General features: G+C 40.1%; 1 protein-coding gene across 12 annotated transcripts in view; it reads right to left on the bottom strand.

Moving 5' to 3' along the window:
* DOCK10 (dedicator of cytokinesis 10) overlaps window positions 1–26,605 on the bottom strand; it is a 275,833-nt gene that overhangs the window by 48,130 nt on the left and 201,098 nt on the right. For all 12 annotated transcript variants that reach the window (XM_032277648.1, XM_032277643.1, XM_032277637.1 and 9 more), the window contains exons 24-30: window positions 26,387–26,505; window positions 24,232–24,301; window positions 20,617–20,730; window positions 15,967–16,038; window positions 8,687–8,833; window positions 3,188–3,271; window positions 699–795 (exon numbers count right to left, since the gene is read on the bottom strand). In XM_032277648.1, coding sequence (XP_032133539.1) covers window positions 699–795; window positions 3,188–3,271; window positions 8,687–8,833; window positions 15,967–16,038; window positions 20,617–20,730; window positions 24,232–24,301; window positions 26,387–26,505 — 703 coding nt within the window. The remainder of the gene's footprint in view (window positions 1–698; window positions 796–3,187; window positions 3,272–8,686; window positions 8,834–15,966; window positions 16,039–20,616; window positions 20,731–24,231; window positions 24,302–26,386; window positions 26,506–26,605) is intronic.

Below are 26,605 nucleotides of genomic sequence, written 5' to 3'. Positions count from 1 at the left end.
ATATAATTTTTATAAAATTAAATGTACCATATATAATTTTTTTAGTTTATAAAAGCTATAAATACACATATTTCCTGTAGACTACTTATGCTATAGTAAGTATAATAAGCAAAATATGAAGCCCATTCTTACCTGAGCACTCAACCTCTTCCTCTCCTTGGGCCCAGAAGTGTCAAGTATTTCTAATGTTGCATTTCTCTGTCTCCCACCCTGTCTTTCCCTCCCTTCCTTCCAAGATAGCAGTTTTTCTTTGTACAGTTCATTTTGAAGAACTGCATTTCAACATAAATACACACATTGATAATTTTAAATGAATTTATATTCAGAAAGTACTTTTCCTCCCTATAATTTAGTGTCTCAAAATCTAAGGAAAAGTGTCTTTTGGAGCCAGTAAGGTGCCTCTAAGTTCAAATTCTTTGATTTACAATCACCAGGTTTATAATTTTGTTGGCTTTCTCTTTAATAAAAAGGGAAACAGACAAAAATTGAGGAATATGAAGGTGTATTCATCACCACATGCCAACAACCTCTTTTGCGTTTTAATTTAATTGTGATTACCTGGGTCTGACACCCTTGTGATAGCTTCAAGCAAAACTATGACTGAGGAAACAGGAAAATAATAATAAGCAAAAGGTAAAGCGAACAAACAAAAACATTCACCTTGTAGGAACTGACGAAAACCCTGGGAGTTTTATTACCTGGAATGTTTGCTGATCTTATCGGCAGACACAAAGGAATAAAGTGTTCATGCTGACATACTTCTTGAAGAAAATCAAATTTATACTGGCACAAGGTCTGAAAGAGAGGCAAACTAAATGACTATCACTTACAAACCAAGAAAGTGAATAAAAACAAACAAACAAACAAAATCTGCACTTGAATCTTACCCCTAAAAAGAAAAAGTAGTTACTGTATACTTGTGGAACCACTAGGTAATTAAGTTGAAAGGATTTTGTCCCCTCTGACCTGTGGTAGATAAGCTCCCTACTTTTGGAGACTGGTCAAGGCCTTCTCAGGAAATAATCCCATTTGTAACCTATCTGTAGCTTCTATGAGATAAGTTCCCACTGAGTCATATTTTTTAGTTTCTTTTAGCATATATCATAATTCATTTATTCAGAAAAAAATCCTGCTGTAACACATCCACAAAATTCTCTCAAAGACTTCACTCAGATAGTGAAACAGACCTCTACAATGAGTTCCTACCATTCAGAGCTAAGGAAGACCATGGTGCCCATCACCTAAAATTAGGGTGGAACTCTGTATGCCACATGTTCTCATAGTATATTATTTAATTCCACTTTCCTTCCTGCCCTTGCAAATAGGTCTGTCTTCCCAATAATGTTTGAGTTAGACAGAGATAAATGGAATCCAGGCATGGTCAAAGTCTACTGTAACACAGGAGTCAAGAATAGCCACATCAGTAGGAAAAATTAGCATGTTCCTAACTGTTCTATGTTTTAAGACTAAGTTCAATCATCATCATTATGTTCACTAATCTCAGCTCACAAAATAAAATATATCCCATTTACTCAGATATTTTAGAATTATATCTTGTGCCAACTTCAGTTAATAATTTAAAATACTGCCATTTCAAAAAGGATAGTATTTGACTTAAACCTTTGTACATTAAAGTGAACAGGAGCATTATTAAATTATATGTTAATTATTTTACATTGAGAACATTCTGTTTGGTCTTTGAAAAAATGTATAATTTAGGTCTGCTGCAATTAAATTGATGTTCTGCAAATTTCATGCATGACAGGAGCACAAATGAAGAATATCCTTTCAAAAATGTTTAGAGAAAGAATTGGATTTTCAAAACCAAATGACATATAATCAGGTAACTCCTCTGGTCAAAAGTAAATCTCCACTGCACCCCATCTCCCCAAAAATAATGTTTAAGCAGGTAAGCATGACATGAAAGGCTGTAAGAATCTTATTATTTATTTTTGGCTGGTCTAAACCTATTGCTCTTTTCAAAAACCTAGATAATTTCCCCTTGAGGACTGACCTCCCTCACCAAAAGTTAATAGAGAATTATTAATTCAGATGCCCTGTCTTCTCTCCTTAAGAGGCAAGCATGTGACCCAAAGCAGGTCCACACACTTTCTCTATGGAAGGTGACTCTGAAGCAGTGTGTTGAGGGAAAAAATGGCTTCAGTTGATTCATTTAAGCAGATGCAGCAGCACCCTCACCAAATGATTCTTCATTTGTTATTAGGACCCACATAACATTTTGGTGAACAATAGACCACATATACAATGGTGGCCCCATTCAATGAGAACGGAGATATATAATGGAGTAGGATATATACCATCTGGGTTTGTGTAAGTACACTCTATGATAGTCACACAGTGACAAAATTGCTTACCAATGCTTTTCTCAGTACGTGTCTCTGTCATTAAGTGACGCATGACTGTATTCCTGTGCTTGAAAGGGCTTGGCCCCTGCTCTTTTCAGAGCCTGCTTCTGTAGCTGCTTCATAAATGCTATTTACTCCCAATATCTTTCCAGTAAATTCCCTTTTGCTCAAATTGGAGTCAGTTTCTGTTGCTTGCAACCCAAAGAACAGTAACTGATCCAACTTTCATGATCCGGCCTGTTTCCCGTCTTAGTTCCCTCCAGCACATGCCATAACCATAGCTCAGTGGTTCTCAAACCTGAGAGTGTATAAGAATCACCTGGAAGTCCTGTTAAAACAGATTTCTGGGCTCCATTGGCAGCAGTTCAGTTCCCAGGTGATGCTACTCACTGGTTTAGGAACCACTGATCTAGAGTTTTCTTTACATCTCCCCAACATACATCCCTATTTGGGTAGGACGGTCAACTGTCCTAAGTTGCCGAGGACTTAAAAGTTTCCAGGCAAGTAGGATTTTTCAGTGCTAAAACCAAGTGAGTCTAGGGAAAACTGGACTGTAGGAATTGTAGCTGCAAACAGTCATTCTATTTACCACCCACAGAAAATGAAATAAAATGTAAACACTTTCATTCCATTCTGCTTTGTCCCCACTGAGGAAGGACTTGGGAGGCACACTTTAAAAGGCTGCCTCTCCTTGGCATAGAAATTACTTTCTGATACAGAGAATGCGTAGGTTAATGATTTAAGCAGATATCCACAGAGACTATTTATTTATTTACTATGCCGTAGTTTAGAAAGCAATCACTCCTGTACATGATTCTTACCTTGAGGTCACCAGAGGAGAACATGCTAATGTAATTGTTGACCATCCTAAACACATATCCTCGGTCCATAAATGTAAAGCAGCGCTAAAAAAGAGAAAATCCTAAACTCAAACACTTTTATTTGAATCATTAAAGAGTTTAGAATATATGATTAAATATATTGAAGTAAAATAACATTGAACTAAATGCGTTGTATAATTATTTAAAAAATCTCAAAAATATGTTTAAGCAGCCATCCACATATGACACCTAAGAGAACTAAAATTTATATTAAATGAAAATAGAAAGGAGGCAATATACTAACAGAGTAATTAATAGGTACATTTAAAATTCAGAAGAAAACAAAGAAAAATTGAAAGGAAAAACAAAATGAAAATATAAATGAACAAAACAATCATAAAGTTACAAATCTATATTTATTAATTTAATAAAATGTCACTGGAGCTTTACAATAAAATATTATAGCCCCTACTTTTTTAATATAGAAAGCTTTAGTTTTTGGTTTTCTACTTTTTTAACCTCTTAGCTACATTTTATTTATATTTTTTGGTAATTCAATTTCACACTTTTGGTGTTGTAGATCTTCTCCTGTACACACTGGGTAGAGATGGGTCAGGAAAGCCTTTTAAATCTCACTAGCCCCTTTAAACAGAGTACCTCCTCTCCTTATCAGCTGAGGAAGCTTGCATTTAAAGGCCGAAGGAAGGAGATCCTACGATTTCTATCCGTGAGCTGCTCACTACCTTTCTTATTCTGTGGTCAGGTTCTCTTTAGTATCTCAAGGAGAGTCTTAAACTGTAAGTAGGCTTGGAGGAGCACTTGGTTTTTCTCCAAAAGACAGATGGTCATGTAACCAGTAACCAAGCTACCATGGTCAAAGACTGCACAGGCCAAGTATGGAGCAGGAGGCAGGGACCACAGTTACCAACGTTGGGGCTGGGGCGGCACTAGAGCAGGTGTTTCCCATAGCGGATCTGTGGCTCATCACTTGGTGTGTGTCTCATTCTATTCACCTGCGTGGGTGTGAGTAAACATGTGGCGTAGGAAAATTTCACAGCTGGTGTGGAGTGTGGAGTGCTTCTTTCTTGTCCAAAGAGTTCAAGATGGTCCATTAAAATGGTTTTGCATTTCTTGGGTCTCTCCTCAATTTTAATCACAGCTCTCTTTTGTCAGACAGGACTACACATAAAATCTTGCTTTAGAGAGTGGACCAAGTGAAAAGTCTCCCCTTGAAAATATACCTGTGTGTAAACAAGAGCTATTTTCTCCAAAGACGTTCTTCAAATTGTTAGATCATTTATATTGTTGTTTTGTTTTTCCTTTCAATTTTTCTTTGCTTTCTTCTGAATTTTTAAATGTACATATTTATGACTATGTTAGTACATTGCCTTATCTGTATTTTCATTTTAAATATGAATTTTAGTTCTTTCAATAATTCTTCATTCAGTAAAAAGTAAATGGCTTCCGAGTCCTCAGATATCTCAATAGAATAGTGGGAGAGAGCTAGACACCACAGTATAACCATAGGCTAAAAAGACAGACACGAAGTGGGAGGGAAGATGGAAATGGGCTTTGGTGCCTTTTGCCCTGAGCTGGCTCCTGGCACCTGTGTCCAGTCCTCCCAGGCTCTCCATTTACAGGAGGAAGTCCCAACCTGGCCACCCTTGGAATATCAGGGGGCCCTGGTCTCATCTTGCAGAGGAGAGGAAGACCACCCAGCACATCTCTAGGCTCTGGAAACTTCCTAAGAAAGGGAAAAAGAAAGAAGCCCTGGGGAAGTCTTTGGTGAAGATTTAGGGCAGTTTGACTCCATGGAGGAGGGACTGGTGAGTCCCCTCTCTGAGCTAGTCCAGAGTAGGGATGTCGACTGCCACATCCCGGAGCCTACGGCAGCTACTCTGCAGATCAGACCTGTGAACTTTGAAGGAGACCTGTCTCCAGCACTCATAAATGGGAATTGTGGGGAGAAGGCAGTGTTGTGGAGTAGAAGAATCACGTTGAGGTTTCTTGACTGTGAAGAAAGATTTTCCATGTGGTCAGCTTGGTATCCTCTTTCCAAGGGGAAGTGCGGGAGAAAGGGGGTCATTCCTAGGGTGAAAGATCTGCAGAGTCAGCTCTCTTCCTGTAAAAAGCCCTCCCTCAGGTCAAGCTTTATCAAGTATGTTACTCTTGCCCTGGGCCCCCTGAGTCTGGTCCATCCTAACATCTTTCTGACCCCCAGGGGCAGTGGCTGCTTGCTTATGGCTGAGGCCTGGAGGGGCCTCTCTGATTTTAAGATAATTTATATTCATCTTTTATATTTATAGGAAATAAATTATATCAGGCTTTGGTAAACTATGGCCCATGGGTCAAATCTGCCCCACTGCCAGTTTTTTTTTTTTTTTTTTAATAAAAGTTTTACTGGAACACAGTCACACTCAATCCATTACATATTGTGTGTGGTGAATTGTCTATTACTGTTTTTGTGCTGCAGTCACAGAGTTGGGTAGCTGTGGCGGAGACTGTATGGCTCATGAAGTTGAAAATATTTTGTATTTGGCTCTTTACATAAAAAATATGCAGACTGTTAATTTAGAGGATAACTTATACCCTACCAAGCTCTTTCTCAGTTTGGTTGAATAAATGACGGGCCAAATATTCTAAATCACCTGTTAAAATACATTACAATAAAAACTTAATTTTATTTCGCCAATTGTGAGAGCAATGAGAATTTTACTCTACAATTGGTTTGGAGCTGAGTTAGGAACTTCCACATTTCAAAACAAACCACCTGAATGTTTTGTCCCTTCCTTACATAATTTACAAAACCACTGCCCACCCCCCCCGACCCTCCGTTTTCTTTTTCACCTTGGACGCTTTTCCTTTGCCCCCGTTTTAGAGCATTAGCTCATGTGCCAGCGGCAGCAAATTTCGCACCGAGGAGCTCTATGGAAAACATTCATTTATTCCAAAGCACAGGCTATTTAAGCCAAGTAGAGTAGATATGAAGGAGTTTCCCTTTTCAGAGACTCGCTTATCCGTCTTTGTCTGATGTTTAGAGAGAAATACCACAGATGTCTCTTTAAACATAGTTTGCTAAAAAACCAAGTCTCTCTCTAATATTAGGTGATTTTCAAATGGTTTTCAAAAGCTCATTGAAACAAAGCAGTGGTTAGTCAGGCGAATGGGCTGGAAGATACGGCTATCTGATCAGGAAAATAAAAATCGGAATGAATCTGCCTTTGCTACCATCGTGGTATTGTGCTTCATACAAAGAGTATCTAAACAGGTATGCTCAGATAAGTACAGCTGTGATCCAGGTGGGTGGCAGAAAGAAAAACGACAAACGCTTCATTAATTTGAATCCTATCTACTTGACTGAGAGAACAGCTGAGAAATGTACAAGTTTTTTGGCATAATTGCTGAAAAAATATTACTTTCCCGGGAGGTAGGGTAAGGGAGGCTACCTTTTCATGTAGAACATTTTTATATGTCCACACACTGATTCCCAGAGGTTCTTCTTGATTCTTGGAAACCAACTTTAAACAACCCATGGAGTTACAATATTTTAATTGTTAAATTCCAACGTCGACTAATTCACAGTATTTGATTACTAATGTAGATTTCAATACAAAAAGAGGTAGCAGCCATTTGAAGCCCCAGTTGAGCAAATAACTATTGTTTGCTGGAAATAAAAGAGATTTATGATGTCAGCACTGGAAGTGGGCTGTGCTGAGCAGTTGAAAACTCAAAGTCCAGTTCATTGGTATTGCACCAAATGACTACGTTCGGTTTTACATTTTCAAAAATTACTTTATTTTCCTTTCTTTTCTTAGCTACTAGTTCAAATGATTCATCCAATAAGTGTTCCAAAATGATTTTTTAAAAAATTTTATGTGTCAAATAAATGCCATTAAAACTTTAAATTAGAAATAAGGAGGGTAACTACGGAGTCTTCTCCCTTTTTAAGAGACTTGCTTATTTGTCATTTTTTTGCAGTTTAGGGAAGAATATTTCAGATGTTTCTTTCAATATATTTTATTTACAAACTGGACTACATATAATTATTTCTAAGTTTCCTAGTAAACTACTAGCATAGCAATAAACCTTATTCTCATAGGTCTTAAAATGTGGTAGAAAACTACAGTAATTCCCCCTTCCCTTTTAAAACTCTTCCCTTTTAACATTTATGATTCTTGTCTCTTTCTGGAAGCAAGAAAAAATTAAAAACCAGAGGCAAAACCTTGAATGAAAAAATAAATTCAGGATAAGAACACATATAATGTATAATTTGAAATAGTTTTTAACATATTAAAAAAGAAATTAGGCTGGATTAAAACACGCCAGTGACAGGTTGGGCTCATTTTCCACTTCTGTAGGCTCTTAACTGTGTATTATTAGTATTTATTTATACATTCTCACACTCATCCACATGTTCTGGTGACTACCATTAAGAAACAAGTCGAGTGACTTCATAAAGGTTACAGTAGTCAAGAGTTAGACAAAAGAAGGAGGCACAGAAAACTATTATCTTTCTAATTGCGTGCATTATCTTTAAATGATATACTGTAATTACGTATCTTAGTTTTTTCTTTGACTCTGCATTTTTTTCTCTCAGTTCAATATAAATGGTTGTAACTCAATGACATATAACTAATTTCCATACATACCCAGTTTAGTAAGTAATGACTCAATACTTTGATACTTTTCCTTTCATGCAATCAGTGTGATCTTTTCATCATGTAAAAAAGAGCCTGGGTCGAGCTCGGTGGTTTACACCTGTCATCCCAGCACTTTAGGGGGCCAATCGCTTGAGCTTGGGAGTTTAAGATCAGCCTGGGCTATGTGGCAAAACTCTGTCTCTACAAAAAATACAAAAATTAGCCAGGTTTGGTGGTATGTGCCTGTGGTCCTAGCTACTCGGGAAGCTAAGGTGGGAGGAGCACCTGAGCCCAGGGAGGTCAAGTATGCAGTGAGCCATGATCATGCCACTGAGCTCCAGCTTGGATGACAGCGTGAGAGCCTGTCGAAAGAAAAGAAAAGAAAAGAAAAGAAAAGAAAAGAAAAGAAAAGAAAGAGAGAGACTGGAGATAATAAACAAAAATGCTAAATTCCTGAAGGCTTTCCCAAAGTGGCTATTTGGTATCACTGTCAGAGCTAAAGCCATTATACCATCACTTTCCAGGGCAAAAATGCCCAAGAGAATAATATTGCTGTAGTGCAGCTTCCCCTTTAAAAATTTCATTTTTCTCTTTAAATATATTTAGAAGTACTATAATTTGATTACATTTAAATGGATACTTTCCGCTAACCTTAGCCTTTATTCGTTAAGACTTCAAATTGGAAAAAAAAATTAAAAAATATTTCAAGGAGGAAAGATGTAAAAATGGAAGTTTTCATCTAACAGTGATAGTTTTGGCTTTTCATCATAGATGAAGATGCGAACCGGTGAACGTTTAGACTGTCTTGCATCCACTCACATGGGGCCCTGAATAGAACTGTGACCTCATATAACTGTACCTTGAGAAATCTGGCAACGCTGTGGTTTGCCCTTCTTGTTTCTTCAAGTGCATCCTTGTATTTCCAAATCACATGGTCGGATAGGACCATGACAAGATTGTCCAATTCATTCTGGTAAGATTCAGGAAATCTCTGAGGCCGGGGAAGCTAAGGAAAGAGCAGATTATTTCTTTATAAGGTGGCAAGTAAAATATTAAGCCGAGGAGGTATAAACTGAAAGATTTACTTTATTTTATAGATCATCAAATAAAAAGAATCCTTTTGAAAACTTGAAAGTAAAAAGAAAATAGAAGTCTTTTAATTTCTAGGTCATGATTGCCATCAATTTAATTTAATGCTTCCTTCGATTTTAGTCAATAAAATTTTCATTTCATAATAAGAGTCAATCATAACAAATATTAACTGCAAACTATTGAAACAAAGTAAACCATGAACATTTTCTGTGACTTCTTAAATCTTACTTCTCCTCCTTTCCCTCTCAGGGAATAACAACTATTAATGGTTTAATGAACACTACTCCAGATTTTTTTGACATGTAGCTCTCTATTTCGTTTAAAAATCAATTATTTTGGACTGGCACGGTGGCTCAAGCCTGTAATCCCAGCACTTTGGGAGGCCGAAGTGGGTGGATCACCTGAGGTCAGGGGTTCAAGACAAGCCTGGCCAACATGGTGAAACCCCATCTCTATGAAAATACAAAAATTAGCTGAGGCATGATGCCGGGTGCCTGCAATCCCAGCTACTTGGAGGGCTAAGGTGGGAAAATCGCTTGAACCTAGGAGGTAGAGGTTTCAGTGAGCCGAGATCGCGCCATTGCACTCCAACCTGGGTGACAAAGTGAGACTCTGTCTCAAAACAAAACAAAACAAAAAGCACACACCAATTAATTTGATTTTTAAAACTAGGAATTCCCTCAATAAACAACTCTAAGAAATTAATAAATGAATAACTGAATGAGTACAGATATTGGTTTGAAATGTCCTCTGAGGTGTGGTGAGCCCCGGCTAGTCTTAACTCCCTAGTCCCAGTATATGCTGCAGTTAAGAGGCACCAGTGGGACCTCACAAGTCAAGATAAAGAAGGGCTTGGCTGTTGAGATGACATTGCATCCACTGAATAAGGCTTTATAGATCCCAAAAGACCATTTCAGGTCCGGAAATCCATCCCTCCTGTTTGGACTCCTGCACATGAGGGGAACATTTGGGACAGCTGAGTTCTTCCATCTCAGCCTCTGCTTTCCTCTTCCTCTTCCTCATTCTCCCCCCCCGCTTCTCCTTCTTCTTCACAATCTTTCTGTGTTACCCAGGCTGCAGTGCAATGGTGTGATCTCAGCTCACTGCAACCTCCGCCTCCTAGGTTCAAGTGATTCTCCCACCTCAGCCTCCCAAGTAGCTGGGAATATAGCCATCCACCTGTAGTCCATGCCCAGCTAATTTTTGTATTTTTAGTAGTGACGGGTTTTGCCATGTTGGCCAGGTTGGTCTTGAACTCCTGACCTCAAGTGATCCACTTGCCTCGGCCTCCCAAAGTGCTAGGATTAAAAGTGTGAGCTTACTTCTTGATAATATTCATTCATCTTTACAAGTTGGCTTTAAAAATTAGACGCAGACACATTTTCACTGTAGATAGAAATATGGAATTTAGAATCACACCGAACCATGTATTTCTAAATTGTAAGCACCCAGCCTTCCGTTCTGCAAGAATAAAAATCATGAAGGCTGAAGTTACAGGAGTTGTATGAAACAGATTTAATGGAATTTAATGTGATGTTTGAGCTGGATTAGACTGGCTTCTATTTTTTTTTGAGACAGAATTTTGCTCTGTTACCCAGGCTGGAGTACAGTGGCATGATCTCAGCTCACTACAACCTCCGCCTCCCAAGTTCGAGCAATTCTCTGCCTCAACCTCGCGAGTAGCTGGAATTATAGGCACGTGCCACCACGCCCAGAAAATTTTTGTATTTTTAGTAGAGATGGGATTTCACCATCTTGGCCAGGCTGGTCTTGAACTCCTGACCTTGTGACCCACCTGCCTTGGCTTCCTGAAGTGCTGAGATTATAGGCGTGAACCACCTTGCCTGGCCAGGCTGGATTCTATGTTTAAGCCACGTTACCAGGACACCACTGCCTGGATATTTTGAAAACCTCATGGTTACTCTATATACTTAAAGTTTATTGTTGAAATCAAATAAATTAACAAGTAATAAGCTTAGCTCATTTGATCACATACAGCATTTTTAAAATTCTCTTCCATACAACTTGGTAAACAACCTACAAAAAGCAGCAATCACCTTTTAAAGAATCAAAGCACAATTTTAGTTTTCTCTTCTCATTTTGTTAGTCCTCTCAAATTCATTAAGCACATCATGCCTACATTTTCCCCACATGCATATGCATGAATGCCTTGGACTTTAACATTCCATTTCTTCCCTCCTCTTTACCCCTTCTTCTCAAAGTCTCCTTGTGGCCTGCTCTCACTCTGAACCCAAAGATGTCTGTCTAATAAATAGAGAAGTACTTGTAAAACTGTTTTCCAGAAGTATACCCTAAAGACTTGAGGTGAAAGAATTCCTGCACCAGAGATTGTGAATTTTTTGTCTCAGGACAAGTGATGAAGGCAGAGAGATGGTGGCACACTTCCCAAGCTGCAGAGCTGGACCACCACGAATCTGAGCTATAGCATGGCAATGTCAAGAGGAATAGGCTCGGAATGCATGGGCAGAACTGTAGGCATTTGGGAATTTCGTTAGAAACAAGGAGGATGATGGGAAACAAAAGGTTTAATGAGCTACTAGAGAATAGCGTTGAGAAGACATTCAGTGGTTCCCAGGAAATTGTTTTTGTTTTTTGTTTTGTTTTGTTTTTCTGAGACAGAGTCTCGGTGGGTTGCACCCTGCCAGAAGTGCAGTGGCGTGATCTCAGCTCACTGCAACCTCCACTTCCTGGGTTCAAGCATTCTTGTGCCTCAGCCTCCTGAGTAGCTGGGATTACAGGTGCACGCCACCAGATCCAGCTAACTTTTATATTTTTAGTAGAGACAAGGTTTTGTCATTTTGGCCCAGGCTAGTCTGGAACTCCTGACCTCAGGTGATCCGCACACCTTGGTCTCCCAAAGTGCTGGGATTATAGGCATAAGCCACTGCACTCAGCCATTCCCAGGAAATTGGAACTCACATTGGCCAAGAGGCAATGTGAATTCCAATCTGCCTAACCACATTGCACCTCTCAGAGGACTAAACCAGATATTTCCACTGACTTCCAAATCTCCCACACTTACTCCTTGGATGTCGGAAATTCCTTTAATAGTGGAGAAAGCCATTCACTTGACAATTTAAAAAGAAAATACAAATAGCTTGGGAAAAGTTTATTGTGAATGCTTTGGTGTCAAATGATATTATCAGGGCCAGGCACAATGGCTCATGCCTGAAATCCCAGTATTTTGGGAGGCCAAGGTGAGCAGATCACTTGAGCCCAAGAGTTTGAGATGAGCCTGGGAAACATGGTGAAACCCCATTTTACTAATATATATATATATATATATATATATATATATATATATATGTAAATTAGCTGGGCTTGGTGGCTGCACCTGTAGTCCCAGCTACTAGGGATGCTGAGGTGGGAGAATCACCTAAGTCTGGGAATTCAAGGCTGCAGTGAGCTACAATTGTACCACTGCACTCCAGCCTGGGCAATGGGAGTGAGACTCTGTCTCAAGGGGAAAAAAAATGGGCCAGGCGTGGTGGCTTATGCCAGTAATCTCAGCGCTTTGGGTTGCAGAGGTGGGTGGATCACCTGAGATCTGGAGTTCAAGACCAGTCTGGCCAACATGGTGAAATCCCATCTCTACTAAAAATACAAAAATTAACTGGGTGTGGTGGTACATGCCTGTAGTCCTAGCTACTTGGGAGGCTGAGGCAGAAGAATCGCTTGAACCTGGGAAGTGGAGGTTGGAGTGAGCCGAGATCACATCATTGCACTCCAGTCTGGGTGACAAGAGTGAAACTCTGTCTCAAAGAAAAATGATATCAGGTCTTTTCCCACTGTGATGATTAGAGATAGCTGGAAAGTGGAAAGTGCAGGGCTCCTGAAGGAAAGCTAGGCTGTGAGGGTTACCACTGAAAGGGGTCATGAAAGGCAAATTCAGTCAGGGAAGATAAACTGCTGGACACAATCATGCTAGTTATGATCAGCTCATTTATTCTTAGGCTGCTCACAGGTGTGTTTTGTGACCTATCTATACAAGCAGATGCATACTGGTAGGAACCAGAAGAGAATTTTAGTCCAATCCATTCTTTTTACAGAAGAGAAAACAGGCTCTGAGATGTCATTTTTATCAGCTAATAAGTTAGTGACAGAGCAGGAATTGCAACAGTGAGGTTTCCTGACCCCAATACAGCTTAATGACAGGGAGATATGAACTATTTTTATCTTTGCGTTAGATTTTCTCTCCCTCCCAGGTAGGAAGCTCTTATCTCCAGAAGTGGAGAACAGATACAGCAGAAAAGCAAACATAAGACTTACAAGTTAAGAGTCATGGAACTCTACAGATGATTAAAGGTCCAGCAAGGCACTTCTGTCATACTAAGATCAAGGCCATGGTCAGAAAGACCCAGGGCCTGGGAGCATGGATGAGGACCTCTGGATGGATGACTCTGAGGAAGTGGCTCTGCACACACTTCCCTGAAGTCTCAGTGCTAGGAGAAGTTTAATTCCTCCTTAGTAAGTGTCAGCACTCTTCCCATGCAAGATGATATTGCAAAGATCTCTCCCTGCTAGAAATTAGGCAAACCCTTGGGGAGTTGTCCCGCCTCCCTTTTGGGTGATCAGGGCAATACCTGTGGGTTAAATCCTAGCTTAACCCAGCTGGGGACTTGCTTTCCTAATAAAGCAGGAAAGAGAATATACCCAAAGGGGTTAGAAAAATTAGCTATCATGTACCACCAGGCAGCAGGGCAGAACCTCTACAACTGGACATTGAGGATGTGGACCAGAATGTAAGGTTAGGTAACATTGACATGGGGGTGCTTTTTCAGAACACGGTATTAAATAAGAACTCACGGGATGAGTAACTCACTGCTAGGGTGGCTCTGAGAATCCTGGAGATGCCCTACTTTAAGTAAAGTGGAAATGTCTGAGTTGTCCTGGCAGAGGATAGAGGAAAAAATAAAGAGATGGAGGGAGGTGGCTATGTGGGCATGGATATTAATTGAGACCGGAAGATCCATCAGTGTATCAAGCTCCCCAGAAAGGCCCAGAAGACAGCATGCCCCATGGCCACCAAGAAGGTGCTTGGGACCAACATTGTTAAGAAGGTCAGGGATGTTTCCCATCTGCTGGCAGGAGCGGCAGTCACAGCATTGGCTCATGAGCAGCCATGGGGATCAGGGATCACCAAAACAACGGAGGTTGTGCACTGTGCTTAATCTTCAGGAGCCAGGGGGCTGTGAGTATCATGACAAATAGCAAGACTATTGGGGAAGCCAAGAGGGACCGACTCTCAGGGAGTTGTAGAGCTGGTTAATGATGCCTGTAACTCCTAGGGACAAAACAGACAGCAACCAGCAATGGTGGAACATCATATTAACAAAGAAGGCAAGAATGGGCAAGTGGAAGATGATGTTCATTCCAATGAACAGTCATGGTTCCTTTCTCTGTTCCTGGACCTGGGTCAGAATTCAGATCTGGTACACATTGACTGAAGAGGTGATGGGGTCCTTTCGGGGTCCCTAAAGGAAAGCCCCCTGTAACAATGCAGTAAGTACATACTGTAATGAGTCTATCAATTCTTCTCCAAAGGGCCCTGTAGCTATTTACTCAGGCTACTGTACACTGAGGAGAAGGGAATGTAGTTCAAGGACTGTTGGACACAAGATCTGAGTTGACACTGATATCCAGAAATGAAAAGCATCACCATGTCTGCCCTAAGAGAGTGGGGACTTACCGGGATTAAAAATGGAGTCCTGATTAAAGTTCTGTTAACAGTAGTTCCACTGGGTTCAAAGATCCCCTCAATAGTTGTGCAACTGGTCCCAAATGTATAATTTGTATTAATAAAATTGGCATTTGAGGTAACCTTGCATGGGGTACAATATGTAATACTACATGTAATACTACTTGGTCTGTGGCGGTATCCTAGTGGGGGAGGCCAGGTGGGAGCTTCTGACACTGCTTCTCTCCCACCAAAAGAGTAAATCAAACATCACTATACACCACCAGCCCCACCTCATGCAGCATTGTTCTGATGTACCCTCCAGGTGGACAGGGGCAATGCCAGAGGTCTTCCCTTGGCCTTACCCACAATGGGGGCTGTGAAAAATGTATGGAGCTCAGGTGATCTACTTGGATGCTTTTTGGTCTTCCTTACTCTGTTGTAACTGTGAATGGTCACATGTACCAACTCTGGTGTCATAGAGTATGAGGACCAAAGGCTGAGACCACTCCAGAATGAGGGTTTGGGTCACATCACCAGGTGAGTCACTAAAACCTTCAGAGCTGCTAGCTAGAGTGAGAGGAATCTAGACGGAGAATTGAGGCAGGAGATGATGAGTAATATGTAGGCTCCTGAAAAGCCACGGCAGGGGCTGTAGTTAATCCCACCAGCATCCCTCTTGTAAGCTTCCTTTCAGGAAGAGAGGCCCATGGGAACTATGGGGAAGCAGATTCATGAATATGTCCAATATGTCATGCAAACTGTGGACTGTGACAGCCAGGAATGCACGTCGCTCAAATGTTCCTTCAAGACAGAATCTAGTGGGAGGAATATCAAGAGCTGCTGCATCTTGGGATCTACTCCAGCATTCATGCCAAGGCTACTCTCTCCCCAGGCTGCTCCCAGTCAATTGACTGAGCTTGTGCAGGTCCTGGAGTCAGATGGCCTCCCCAGTGCAGGGTTCCTCTAATGACTACTCTTTGCTCTCAGACTTCCCATCAACCCAGCTAAAACCTTATCACTGTGAGACTCTTCCTAGCCAATCCTCCTTCCTTCCCCCTTTTCATTCACAGGTATCAGACTTTCCCATTTCTTTTTCCCGTTCCTTTTGTCCTTTAGAGTTATTTCCCTCCAATACATCTTTTGCACTTCCAATATTGTCTTGGCATCTGCTTCTGAAGGGCCCGTGCTGACGTACACAATCATTTCTTCTTCTTACAAAGTAATTATCATAAATTGCTAAGGTTTACAAAGCAAATAAAGATGGAAATAATGACAGCATAATCATTAGTGTAATTGATGGACAATAGTGTAAAAATATTATAATATTATATTCCTTATGTTCTTACCTGGATTTTATTTGTGTCAATCAAGTGCTGTGCCATCGATTTTAGGATAATTGCAAAGAAGAACCAGGAATGCTGTTAGGAAAAAAAAGGCAACAAGATATTTATTATCCTATGGTAAAATAATGATAATGTTTTTCCTTGCAATATGTAATACTACAACATCGTTATGTTAAAATGTATTCTTTGAAACTAAATGAATTAGATCCGTAATATGTTCTCTATTATAGTGGGATGGTTTTTATTCCAAAGTGGAATAATAGAGAATATATTTTATTCCACTATATAGTGGGATAAAAAGTTCTAGTGGTAAAAATAAATGTCAGACATTTCGGTTTCTCAATCCTCTCAAAAAACATTTAAACTAAAACAAGTTACCAGTTTACTTGGTATGACTGACTAAGCTGTTGTTTTGTGAAATATTTATTCATGGGATGTTCTAATTATTTCATTTGGTTAAACAAAACTAAACAAACCTTTTTTTTTTTTTTTTTTTTCGTTTTTTGAGACAGTCTCACTCCGTTGCCAGGCTGGAGTGCAGTGGTGCAATCATGGTTCACTGCAGCTTTGAACTCTCGGGCTCAGGTGATTCTTCCACCTCAGTCTCCTGCACAGCTGGGATTACAGGTGTGCACACCATGCCCGCTAATGTTTTGTGTTTTTGTTTTTGTAGAGACAGGGTTTACCATGTTGTCCAGGCTGGTCTTGAACTCTGGGGCTTGGGTGATCCTCCTGCCTCAGCTTCCCAAAGTGCTGGGATTACAGTCGTGAGCCACCATGCCCAACCTAAATAAACTTTACTGTACCAGGCTCACCCCCAAAATTTTAAAGGTTAGAAGTAAGGGTAAAAATAGAAAGGCTTATGTCTAAATATCTAGAAGTTGGAACTCAAGCTGAAAAACTGTTGAATAAAATATGTTTGATCCTCCTACCTTGACAAATAAAATTTTATAACATCTTGAAAAGCTGCACCAGAGTGTGAGGTCCTGGGGGGCACAGGGCCTGGCCTACCCCTTCTCTTCTCGCCCAAGTCTCTGTCCTGTACCTTGAGGGGCCTGGTGCGTATGTGTTAAATACTTTAAAAAACAAAGCTTCAAAACTTATGTCACCTAAATAACTCATATCTCAAAATTGTCTGCTCATGCCAGATTTTGTCATGAAATAAATGCAGGCCCAATGATAAGAGCAGTGCACACCTGTTCCGACTTGGGGCTTTGCAGAGGTAGGACCTTGTTCACCTGAGCTCTTTTTGAAACTGTCCAGTCTGCACATCTGAGTGCTGTCCACAACCTGGCCCTTCTCCTTGACACAAATAGCTCCTTCCTGGGGTCTAGCGTTGTACTCAGCCACCAAGACCTGTCCTCTGGAGGATGGACTTGGGAAAGAAATTGAAGCAGGCCTGGGAATCCGCCTATAGGACCTTGAGCAAGGGGTCTTGGGTTTCTTTGAGGTCTAGAAGGGGAGGTAGGCGCTCTCATTGGGCTTATTCTCTTAGCTCCTCTCAAACCTTGGCCTATCAGGATGGGTGCAGTAGAAGAACAAAGTACATCCAGGATGGGCGCCCTTCTTTCCTGGGCCTAAGGATGACATTTATCCCAGCTACAAAAAGTTATGTCACATATGTACAGTTTCAGGAATGCACCCCTTGCATTCTCTCTGCTTCCCACCCCTTCCACTGCAGATAACAGTTTTAAATTTTGTGCTAATCATTGCCTTGCTTTACTTCACAATTTTTCCATGAATACTTATACATTGGAGGGATATTTATCTGGCCATGGAACTACATATAAACAGAACTGTCCTCATGTATTCTTCTAAGATTGCATTTTTCATTCAACAAATTCTGTTCTGTGGTTCACTCACGTTGGAAGCGTGTAGCTGGGGGATCACATATGGTCACCACATGACATACGTAATCACCATGTACTTATCTGCTCTACTGTCAATGGGCATTTGGATTATGTCCTATTTTAAGCTCATACACACAATGATGCTACAAACTTGAAAATATAGGGACTGATGTTCTACAAAGGCAGCTCTACAACTGGCTTAATGAAGCGGTCACTTCTTAGTAAGAAGAAATGGAATGGCTACCAATCCTATTCTAGCACTCCAGTAGCATCATAATGGCTACTAGAAGTGAAACATGTTGTTAGGAATATGAATAAATCCCCGGCATGCTGCTGCAATCCTCTTTCCCCAAACTTGTCCGAACTATTTTTAGCCATCATGCCAAGTGTTCCAACATTTGTCTCTTAATTCAACAGACTCCTACCGCTCTCTACCCCTTAGCACTCTGGCCTGCCTCCACTGTTTTCCTTGAATCCACCAGCACTAATGAAATTGAGCTTTTGCCTGTGTCACGTTTGATGACAGATGAAGCTTCGATTCTTCTCCTGTCCTCTCCGCACATTCCCTTATGTATCCACACATTGTGCTACCTCCCATCGTTTGGAACCCACCTGCCGCACCCCCCAGAGCACATGGTCCATCATCAGCACAATCTCCTGAAGATGCAATTCTTCCGCAAGCCTTCCCTTCACCCCATATTTTAACCAACAGTGACTCTCCCCAGAGGATCCTGCTTCCCTGACAGCCCCTCACGTGGCTGCAGTTTCCATTTTTACCCCACTGTAGTCCATTCTCAACACAGCAGTCAGAGGGATCCTTTTAAGCCAAGGTCGGCTTGGTTTAAAACATCACTCCTCTGCTCAAAACCCTCCAGCGACGCAACTCCCAGTTCTGCCCTGAGTGGGAACACCAGGCCAAGCTACCCGCCAAGCCTCCAGTGGCTTCTATGAATTTATCCTCCTTTTTTTTTTTTTTTCTGCTCACTTGGCTCCAGCCACAGTGGCTTCCCTGTCTCTTGCAGACACACCGACCGCGCTGCTGCCTGATGACTTCAGGCAGGTCTTTCCCTCTGAGCATCCCCGTGACCAGCACCCTCTTCACCTTCACATTTTTTTGTTGTTGTTCAAGAATTACCTTCTCCATCAGATACATCCTGACCACTCTATTTAAAACTTCAAATCTCATCTGCACCTTCAGCACTCACAATGCCCAATTCTTACCCATTCTACAATTTTTCCAGTGCATCTTCTCTTCTAACATACAATATCTATCTATCTATCTATCTATCTATCTATCTATCTATCTATCTATCTGGTCTTGTTGCCCAGGCTGGCGTGCAATGGCACCATCTTGGCTCACTGCAACCTTCGTCTCCTGGGTTCAGTGATTCCCCTGCCTCTGCTTCCTGAGTAGCTGGGATTACAGGCACCTGCCACCATGCCCGGCCAATTTTATTTTTTGTATTTTTAGTAAAGTCGGAGTTTCACCATATTGGCCAAGTTGGTCTTGAACTGTTCTCAGGAGATGCACCCGCCTCAGCCTCCCAAAGTGCTGGGATTGCAGGCATGAGCCACTGTACCCAGCCTATATTTTTAATTATATCTGTAGTCTATAGTTTTTATCCCCTAGTAGAATGTAAACTCCCCAAGGGCAGGGAATCTTTGTTTTGTTCTCTGATATATCCCAATTGCTTAGAACTGTGCCTGTCACATGAGAGGCAACCAGAACACGTTTGTGGAATAAATGGAATGAATATACTCATGAGCTAATTCAAAAAACAAATTGGTTGGCCTAGGATAATATGATATTCGTGAACTTATGTTGAGGCTTATTTATCCTAGCTTTTTTTCCTAGCTATTTACTAATCAATTGTTCATCTGTCAAGTCACAGCATACAATTAAATCTAACTTGGGACTAAATCCATGATTCCAAAGTAATTCAGAGTTATCTTTGTATAAGCTTGTCACCATCTCTTCTTTATGTTCCTACTAAGGCATGCACTTCAACTTTTCAGAGCCAAACAATGGCTGTTGCCCAGTTTCCTCTCGCTGTAAGCCTGTTCACCAATACAACATCATTAATCTTCCACTGTTGCACACTTTTTTCTTTTTCTGTGGCTAAAAACCCAACAAACTATTTGTGCTACACTGGCACTTTTTAGATCATTTTAAATAGTTATCCATTCTGCCTTTAGGCCAAAGCACTTAACTTGGGTCCATTCTAGCCTTGCCTTGCCTTTTGCCTTGCCTTTCTCTTTTCCTTTCCTTTCTCTCCTTCCTTCCTTCCCTTCTTCCTTCCTTCCTTTTCCTTCCTTCCTTCCTTCCTCTCCTTCCTTCCTTTTTCCTTCCTTCCTTCTTCTCTCTTCGCTTCTCTTTCTTTTATTCTTTCTCTGTTTCCCCCAGGTTCAAGCAATTCTCCTGCCTCAGCCTCCTGAGTAGCTGGATTACAGGCATGCACTACTGCACCCGACTAATTTTTGTATCTTTACTAGAGATGGGCTTTTACCATATTGGCTAGGCTGGTCTTGAACTCCTGAACTCCGGTGATCTGCCCACTTAGACCTCTAAAAGTGCTGGGATTATAGGGCTGAGCCACTGAGTCCGGCCCATTCTACTTTTTTTCTATGTTGTCTTGATATAGATCTCTTTGGCTTAGTATCTTTATATGCTAAGTTTCAATATGAACCTTGTGCCGGAAACTGCAAAGAAATAGTCTATGAAAATCAATGACTCATTATTTTCCAGGGTGAGCATGATCCATGCCTAGTACTCACAGTTAAAGGACCATCTTTCAATTCTTACCTTTAGGACATGCTTTACTGTTGTTGAGTCATTTGATTTCAAAAGACCAGTCACATTTTTAGCCAGTTCCTCATGTATAGTCCTCTCCTTGCATTCCCTGGTCTTGAACACAAACTGAAGAAAATCCAGAAAGTAAATAAAGTTACATACTTTAAAAAAATGAAGCTTTAGAAATTATGTCATGTGAATAACTCATATCTCAAAATTATCTGCTTATGCCAGATCTTGCCACAAAATAAATGCAGGCCCAATGATAACAGGAGTACACACCTGTTCCTATTTAGGACTTTGCACAGGTAGGGCCTTGCTCACCTAAGCTCTTCTCAAAACTCTTTGTAGAAATCCAGAGAAGGAGCCAGAGAGCAATTTAGCAAGTTCAAGGAAACATGGAGGGCTTTGACCCACCTACTTAGGACACATTCCCCTTCTCCTTCCTCCACTGGTAACAGGTGGCATGAGGTAGCAATTCTTCATCCTGAAAGGGTAGAGCACCCACTCAAATAGCCAAGTGGGGAAGCCAGTGCCTTCCAGAGGTCAGTAGGTGAGCTCCCCACAAGCCCAGGGTTTATCATCCCATGCTTAGACACATCTATCAAGGTGTTCATGAACATTGGCCATCAGTAAGATAACAAATGCTGCTTACTTTTTAAATTTTTCCACAAAAGACTGGTTTTGGCATGCACCACTGAGTGCACGTAATGGCCAGTTTTCAGTATTTCTTCATCTCTTTTAAGAATATCAATATCAATTTCAAATATAAAATGCTTATTACTGAATTATAATGTTTCACTTATGAGTTGAGTTTGCCTCATGGAAGGACAGTTCTTCATAATTTTCACAATTCCGATTTCGCTATAATTTAGAGTGAAGGCAGGAAAAATAATGAATGGCTTAACACAGAGGCACATTAGCTTTTGCATCTATAACTGTTTCTTTAAACTTTGTAGCCCATTGGCACCTAACTTGTCTTGGTAGTATTTGACTTCTCCAAGCTCATCTCAAAGGAGAAAGATGAAGTTAATGGATGCATGAAACTAGATAAAATCAAGGGTAATATAATTTTTCCCTCTCATGGATTATACCTCAGATGAGAGTAATGTAATTACCAATGAGCTCATGCCATGCACAGTTATTTAGCCTGAAGGGCATTTAAACTAGCACTGAAATATTCTTATTTTAAAATTCCAACTATAACCCATCAGTGCTACAAATCACTGTTAACCATGGCATTTAATTAGACTGATTTTAGACACGCATCTTTGAAAAAGACATGGTGTATGTGTGCATTTTGAATACTGTGGATGAAGTGAGTTAACAGCATTTAGCACCACTGAACTTGAAATGGTGTTTTGATAACTTCTGAATAAATATAAATTTCACTGAATATCACATCTTTCAAGGACATTCAAGCACGCACTGTAACAAGAGTCCAATCACAGAATGATAGAGCTGAATGTTCCTTTGGTCATTTCATCTCATGTCACAAAGGAGAAAACTGAGGTTCAGAGAGGCTCACTGCTTAAGTTAACTATTTAACCTTGACTGGAATCTAGTGTCTTACTTGCCAGCTTAGTGTTATTTCCAGAGTAAAGTGCGAGTTGATTATATTTATTAGAAGGTATTTGTTTTAGATATGTTAAAATGTATTACAAAATTGTTATCAGCTCCAAATTCCACATAGGTATATTTTTGGATTTGAACCACTTAAAGTAAGCTAAATATTATGTTATAAATTGAGATGGTCTTGTTGGGATATTTCAGATATCCTGGTTAAAAATGAAGGCCAACCAGGATGCATTTCTAATGGATCTCTCCAAGACCCTCATCAGTAGAGTCTGAGATTTGAGGTACTCACAAAGAACTAGCCTTGGTAATCACAAAAATAGTCAAAATACCAGAGGTTCTTAATGTAATTTTCTTTCTTTCTTTTTTTTTTTTTTGAGTTGGAGTCTTGCTCTGTTGCCTAGGCTGGAGTGTAGTGGCATGATCTTGGCTCACTGCAACTTCGGTCTCCCAGGATCAAGTGATTCTTTTGCCTCAGCCTCCTGAGTAGCCGGGACTACAGGCACATGCTACCACCTCGGGCTAATTTTTGTATTTTTACTAGAGACGAGTTTCACCATATTGGCCAGGCTGGTCTGGAATTCCTGACCTTGTGACCTGCCCATCTCTGCCTCCCAAAGTGCCGGGATTACAGGCATGAGCCACCATGCCTGGCCCTTAATGTAATTTTCCATGATTCCACTGACATGAGGAAAATAATATGTGTTGAAATGGAGATGCCTATGTGTAAGATGGATCAAGAACTTTTTTTCTTCTTCTCAGTCCTTTTAAGGATTGAAATGAAACATTGGGAGAGTGAAAGTTCTCCAGGTGATTCTGTTGAATGGTAAATTCATCGATACTCTTTAAGCTATGATCCTATCTTAGAGAGCAAACTAAAATGGCATTTGTAGGTGGAACTGGCTTTGTGCAGTTGAGATGTGGCTCTTATTGGCTAAAATTATACCATAGAGAAATTATTGTGAAATAAGTATTTTTGGCATATCGCCTATGTTTAAAAAGGGTACACACTCATGCTTTGGTATTTGGGAAGACAAACAACATTTCTGGCAGATAGAAAACATATGGCTATAAAAACTGTAATGAAAAAAATTTCCTTACAGACGATATCTCAGAGGAGTTTGCTCCAGAGTGCAATTTCTGGTTACTTCCTTTTACAGGAGCATAGATTTTTGCTTTTTTAAAAAACAAGTTTCTGACAAAAAAGAACTGAATTCTTCTCTAGTTATTTTTCTAGACATATTGAATATATGAGTGTTTGTCCGTGCATACATATTAAGAAACTATAGTTTTTTGATGAAAAATCTGTCTCCAAAAGATGTAATCTATGCATAGGAAAAAAATAGAGATTTAGGTCCTCTATGTATTATAAAGTAATTTAAGATACTCTTCTGTATTTCTAGATGGGCTCTTTCTTTTCATTCAAGAGGATGCCATTTAGGTGGGAACTATGAAAGTGCAAACATCATCACAAGTTCACTGGCATTAATCCACAGGCCAACTGGAAATGAGAATAGAACGTCTCTGAGTGAACACTTGACATAGGACACTGGGAGAAGCAGTGCACACTGATGGAATGGGCAAGTGGTTCATGCCAGAAGATAAAGGACTTAACATACCAGAAGCAGGTACAAATATACAGTAACTGGGAAAATGAAATAATGCCTGAGAAAACAATAGAAAGAGCTAAGAAAACATTACAGAGGAAACACAGAGCATTCAACAAACCAACAGGAAAGTCTTCCTTAAATTAACGGGAATCTCATTTAATTGTCATGTTGACTTTAGTTTTCTCCTCTATCCTTTTCTCTCCTCTCTCTCCCCAGTTAAATATTTATTTGCACATGTACACATTACTTATACATTTAAAAATTCATCTAGCCCATTAAAGCAAAGAGATGGAATTCTAGGTAGCTAAGGGGAATTCTTGATATTAGTGTGGTGGGCACCACTCAGTTAAAGGGAGAAAACTTCCCACTTATTGCAGACAGGAAATGAGGCAAGCCACACAGCACAAGGGGATATGAGCAATTTCCAGGAGGAACTTCATACCTTAATATATGACTGGACAGAATGATCCAGCTGCTCCTCATGGCATTTGGCCACAATGTCAGTCAGAACCCTGGAAAAGCAAAGCTGATCAGTGGCCTTTCTGGAGAAGGCAGAAAAATCCCACTTTAGTTTGTCATTAGAGTGCTTCATAAATTGGGTATTTAATAGTTACTGGGTGAAGGAATGAACCAATCTCTAACTCTTTCCTTGCCCTCCTCACCCCCATAACCCAATACTGGGCTTTTAACAGCTATAGCACTGATTAGCCATTTCCTACTTTGAAACTTTGAAACACAAAGATATAAGTAGTGTCTTATGGTTATAATTATCACAATGGAGACTTTTTGCCCAAGTTGAATGTGCTAATTATGGTCTGTGCATTTTTTGACACTATCTTTTTGCAAAAGGGATTATTTTTAGTACCTAATTTAAACTTAAGACTTTTAATCCCAAATTAATAATCATACTTCATTTGAAAAGGGCTTGCCTTTCAACCCATAGGCACTATATATGGTTTCGGAAAAAGCAATTTGGCCAAGACGCAGTTGTTCTGTTTTGCTTTGCTTTTCCCTTAGCTGGGTTGGAATTTCTAGCAGCAACGATGGTAGACGTCGATTTTTTTTTTTTTCTTCACATTAACACTACCAGCTGCTCCATGGCTATAATGCTTAGGAACATCTCAGAATTTCAACAGATCTATTAGCTGCCATATTTAGGAGACTTGCCAACACGGACACATTCGCATGCTGAAAAGAGTATGAGTTGAAGGCACAGTTGGGATACTCTAATGTGGCTCCAGAACTGGATGGTTGTGGAGCCATTAGAGATATTTAAATTTTCTAGGATTTCAGGCTCTGCTTTAAAAACTAGGCTAAGAACCCTTATTTAGAGAAAGGTCAATAATATGTCTTTGAATTAGAAAGATATTGGAAACACTTCAATGCCAAAATAACATTTTTTTTTCCAGAAGGCTGTAACTAAGTTTTTATAAAAAAACTAAGCTCACAAATACATGATTTAATAATTTTTTTTTTCTTTGAGACGGAGTTTCACTCATGTTACCCAGGCTGGAGTGCAATGGCACGATCTCAGGTCACCGCAACCTCTGCCTCCTGGGTTCAGGCAATTCTCCTGCCTCAGCCTCCTGAGTAGCTGGGATTACAGGCACGCGCCACCATGCCCAGCTAATTTTTTGTATTTTTTTTAGAAGAGACGGGGTTTCACCATGTTGACCAGGATGGTCTCGATCTCTTGACCTCGTGATCCACCCGCCTCGGCCTCCCAAAGTGCTGGGATTACAGGCTTGAGCCACCGTGCCCAGCCGATGATTTAATAATTAATTCAAAACATTATAAAGAAGAAATTGTGATCTGTGAAGGCATTGGCCAGGTTAGAGATGTTGGAAGAATTTAGTATAGCCAAATTTAAAGTGAGAACAGTTAAAAAAATTTAATATTTTAAAAAAACTTTCTTGAGGGAAGGCAAAATGCTACAGCCACTCTGGAGAACAGGCACTTTCTTAAATATCAACATGCGACCACCTTATCCTCCCAGCAATTACACTCTGGACATTTACTTCAGAGGAATGAAGACTTATATTTACACAAAACCTGTACATGAATGTTCATAGCACGTTTATTCATAATAGCCCTAAACTGGAGACACTTCAGATGTCCTTCAACAGGTGAATAATTAAACACACATCATGGAATATTACTCTGCAACAAAAAGGAGTGAACTACTGATATATGCAATGATCTGGGTGAAACTCCAGAGAATTATGTTTTGTGAAAAAGCCAATTTCAAAAAGTTACATACTACATGATTCCACACCGGTATGGAAGATGTTGCCAGTGGGGAAAACTGGGTAAAGGGCACATGGGAAACTCTGAATTATGTTTTATAATTGCATATAAATCTACCATGATCTCAAAATAAAAAGGTTAATTAAAAAATCAAAGAAAATGCGGTCTAACACTTTACTGCTAATAATAAGAGATTAGAAGGTAAGGAGTCAAGAGTGGGAAATGCTTGTACTTGAGATGTGTTCAAGTAAATGTAAACACACAGTGGTAGATGGCTGTTTATTTATAATCAAGAGTTTGCGTAGCTACAGTTTATAAAGTCTCTTCACTTAAGGTTGTGTTATGGGTACCTGGTGACGGTTGTAGTTACTTCATCTTCATCATTCTGTACCAGAACTTTGAAGAGCTGATTCAAAATTATAGGCAGAAAACTCACGATTGCATGAATCTTTTCCACATTCAATAAGTTCTGTAGCAAATTGGCAGAAAAAAATGATAACATTTAAATTTTAACATGTCCTGGATTCAAGTCCTGAAACTATAAAGCTTTGAGAAGAAAGCATAAGGAG

This window comes from Sapajus apella, unplaced genomic scaffold (genome assembly GCF_009761245.1).
Source record: "Sapajus apella isolate SASKATOON/1434 unplaced genomic scaffold, GSC_monkey_1.0 scaffold10, whole genome shotgun sequence".
Classification (NCBI taxonomy): domain Eukaryota; kingdom Metazoa; phylum Chordata; class Mammalia; order Primates; family Cebidae; genus Sapajus; species Sapajus apella.
Note: the sequence above shows the minus strand (reverse complement) of the source record. Positions and strands in the feature narration are given on the sequence as shown.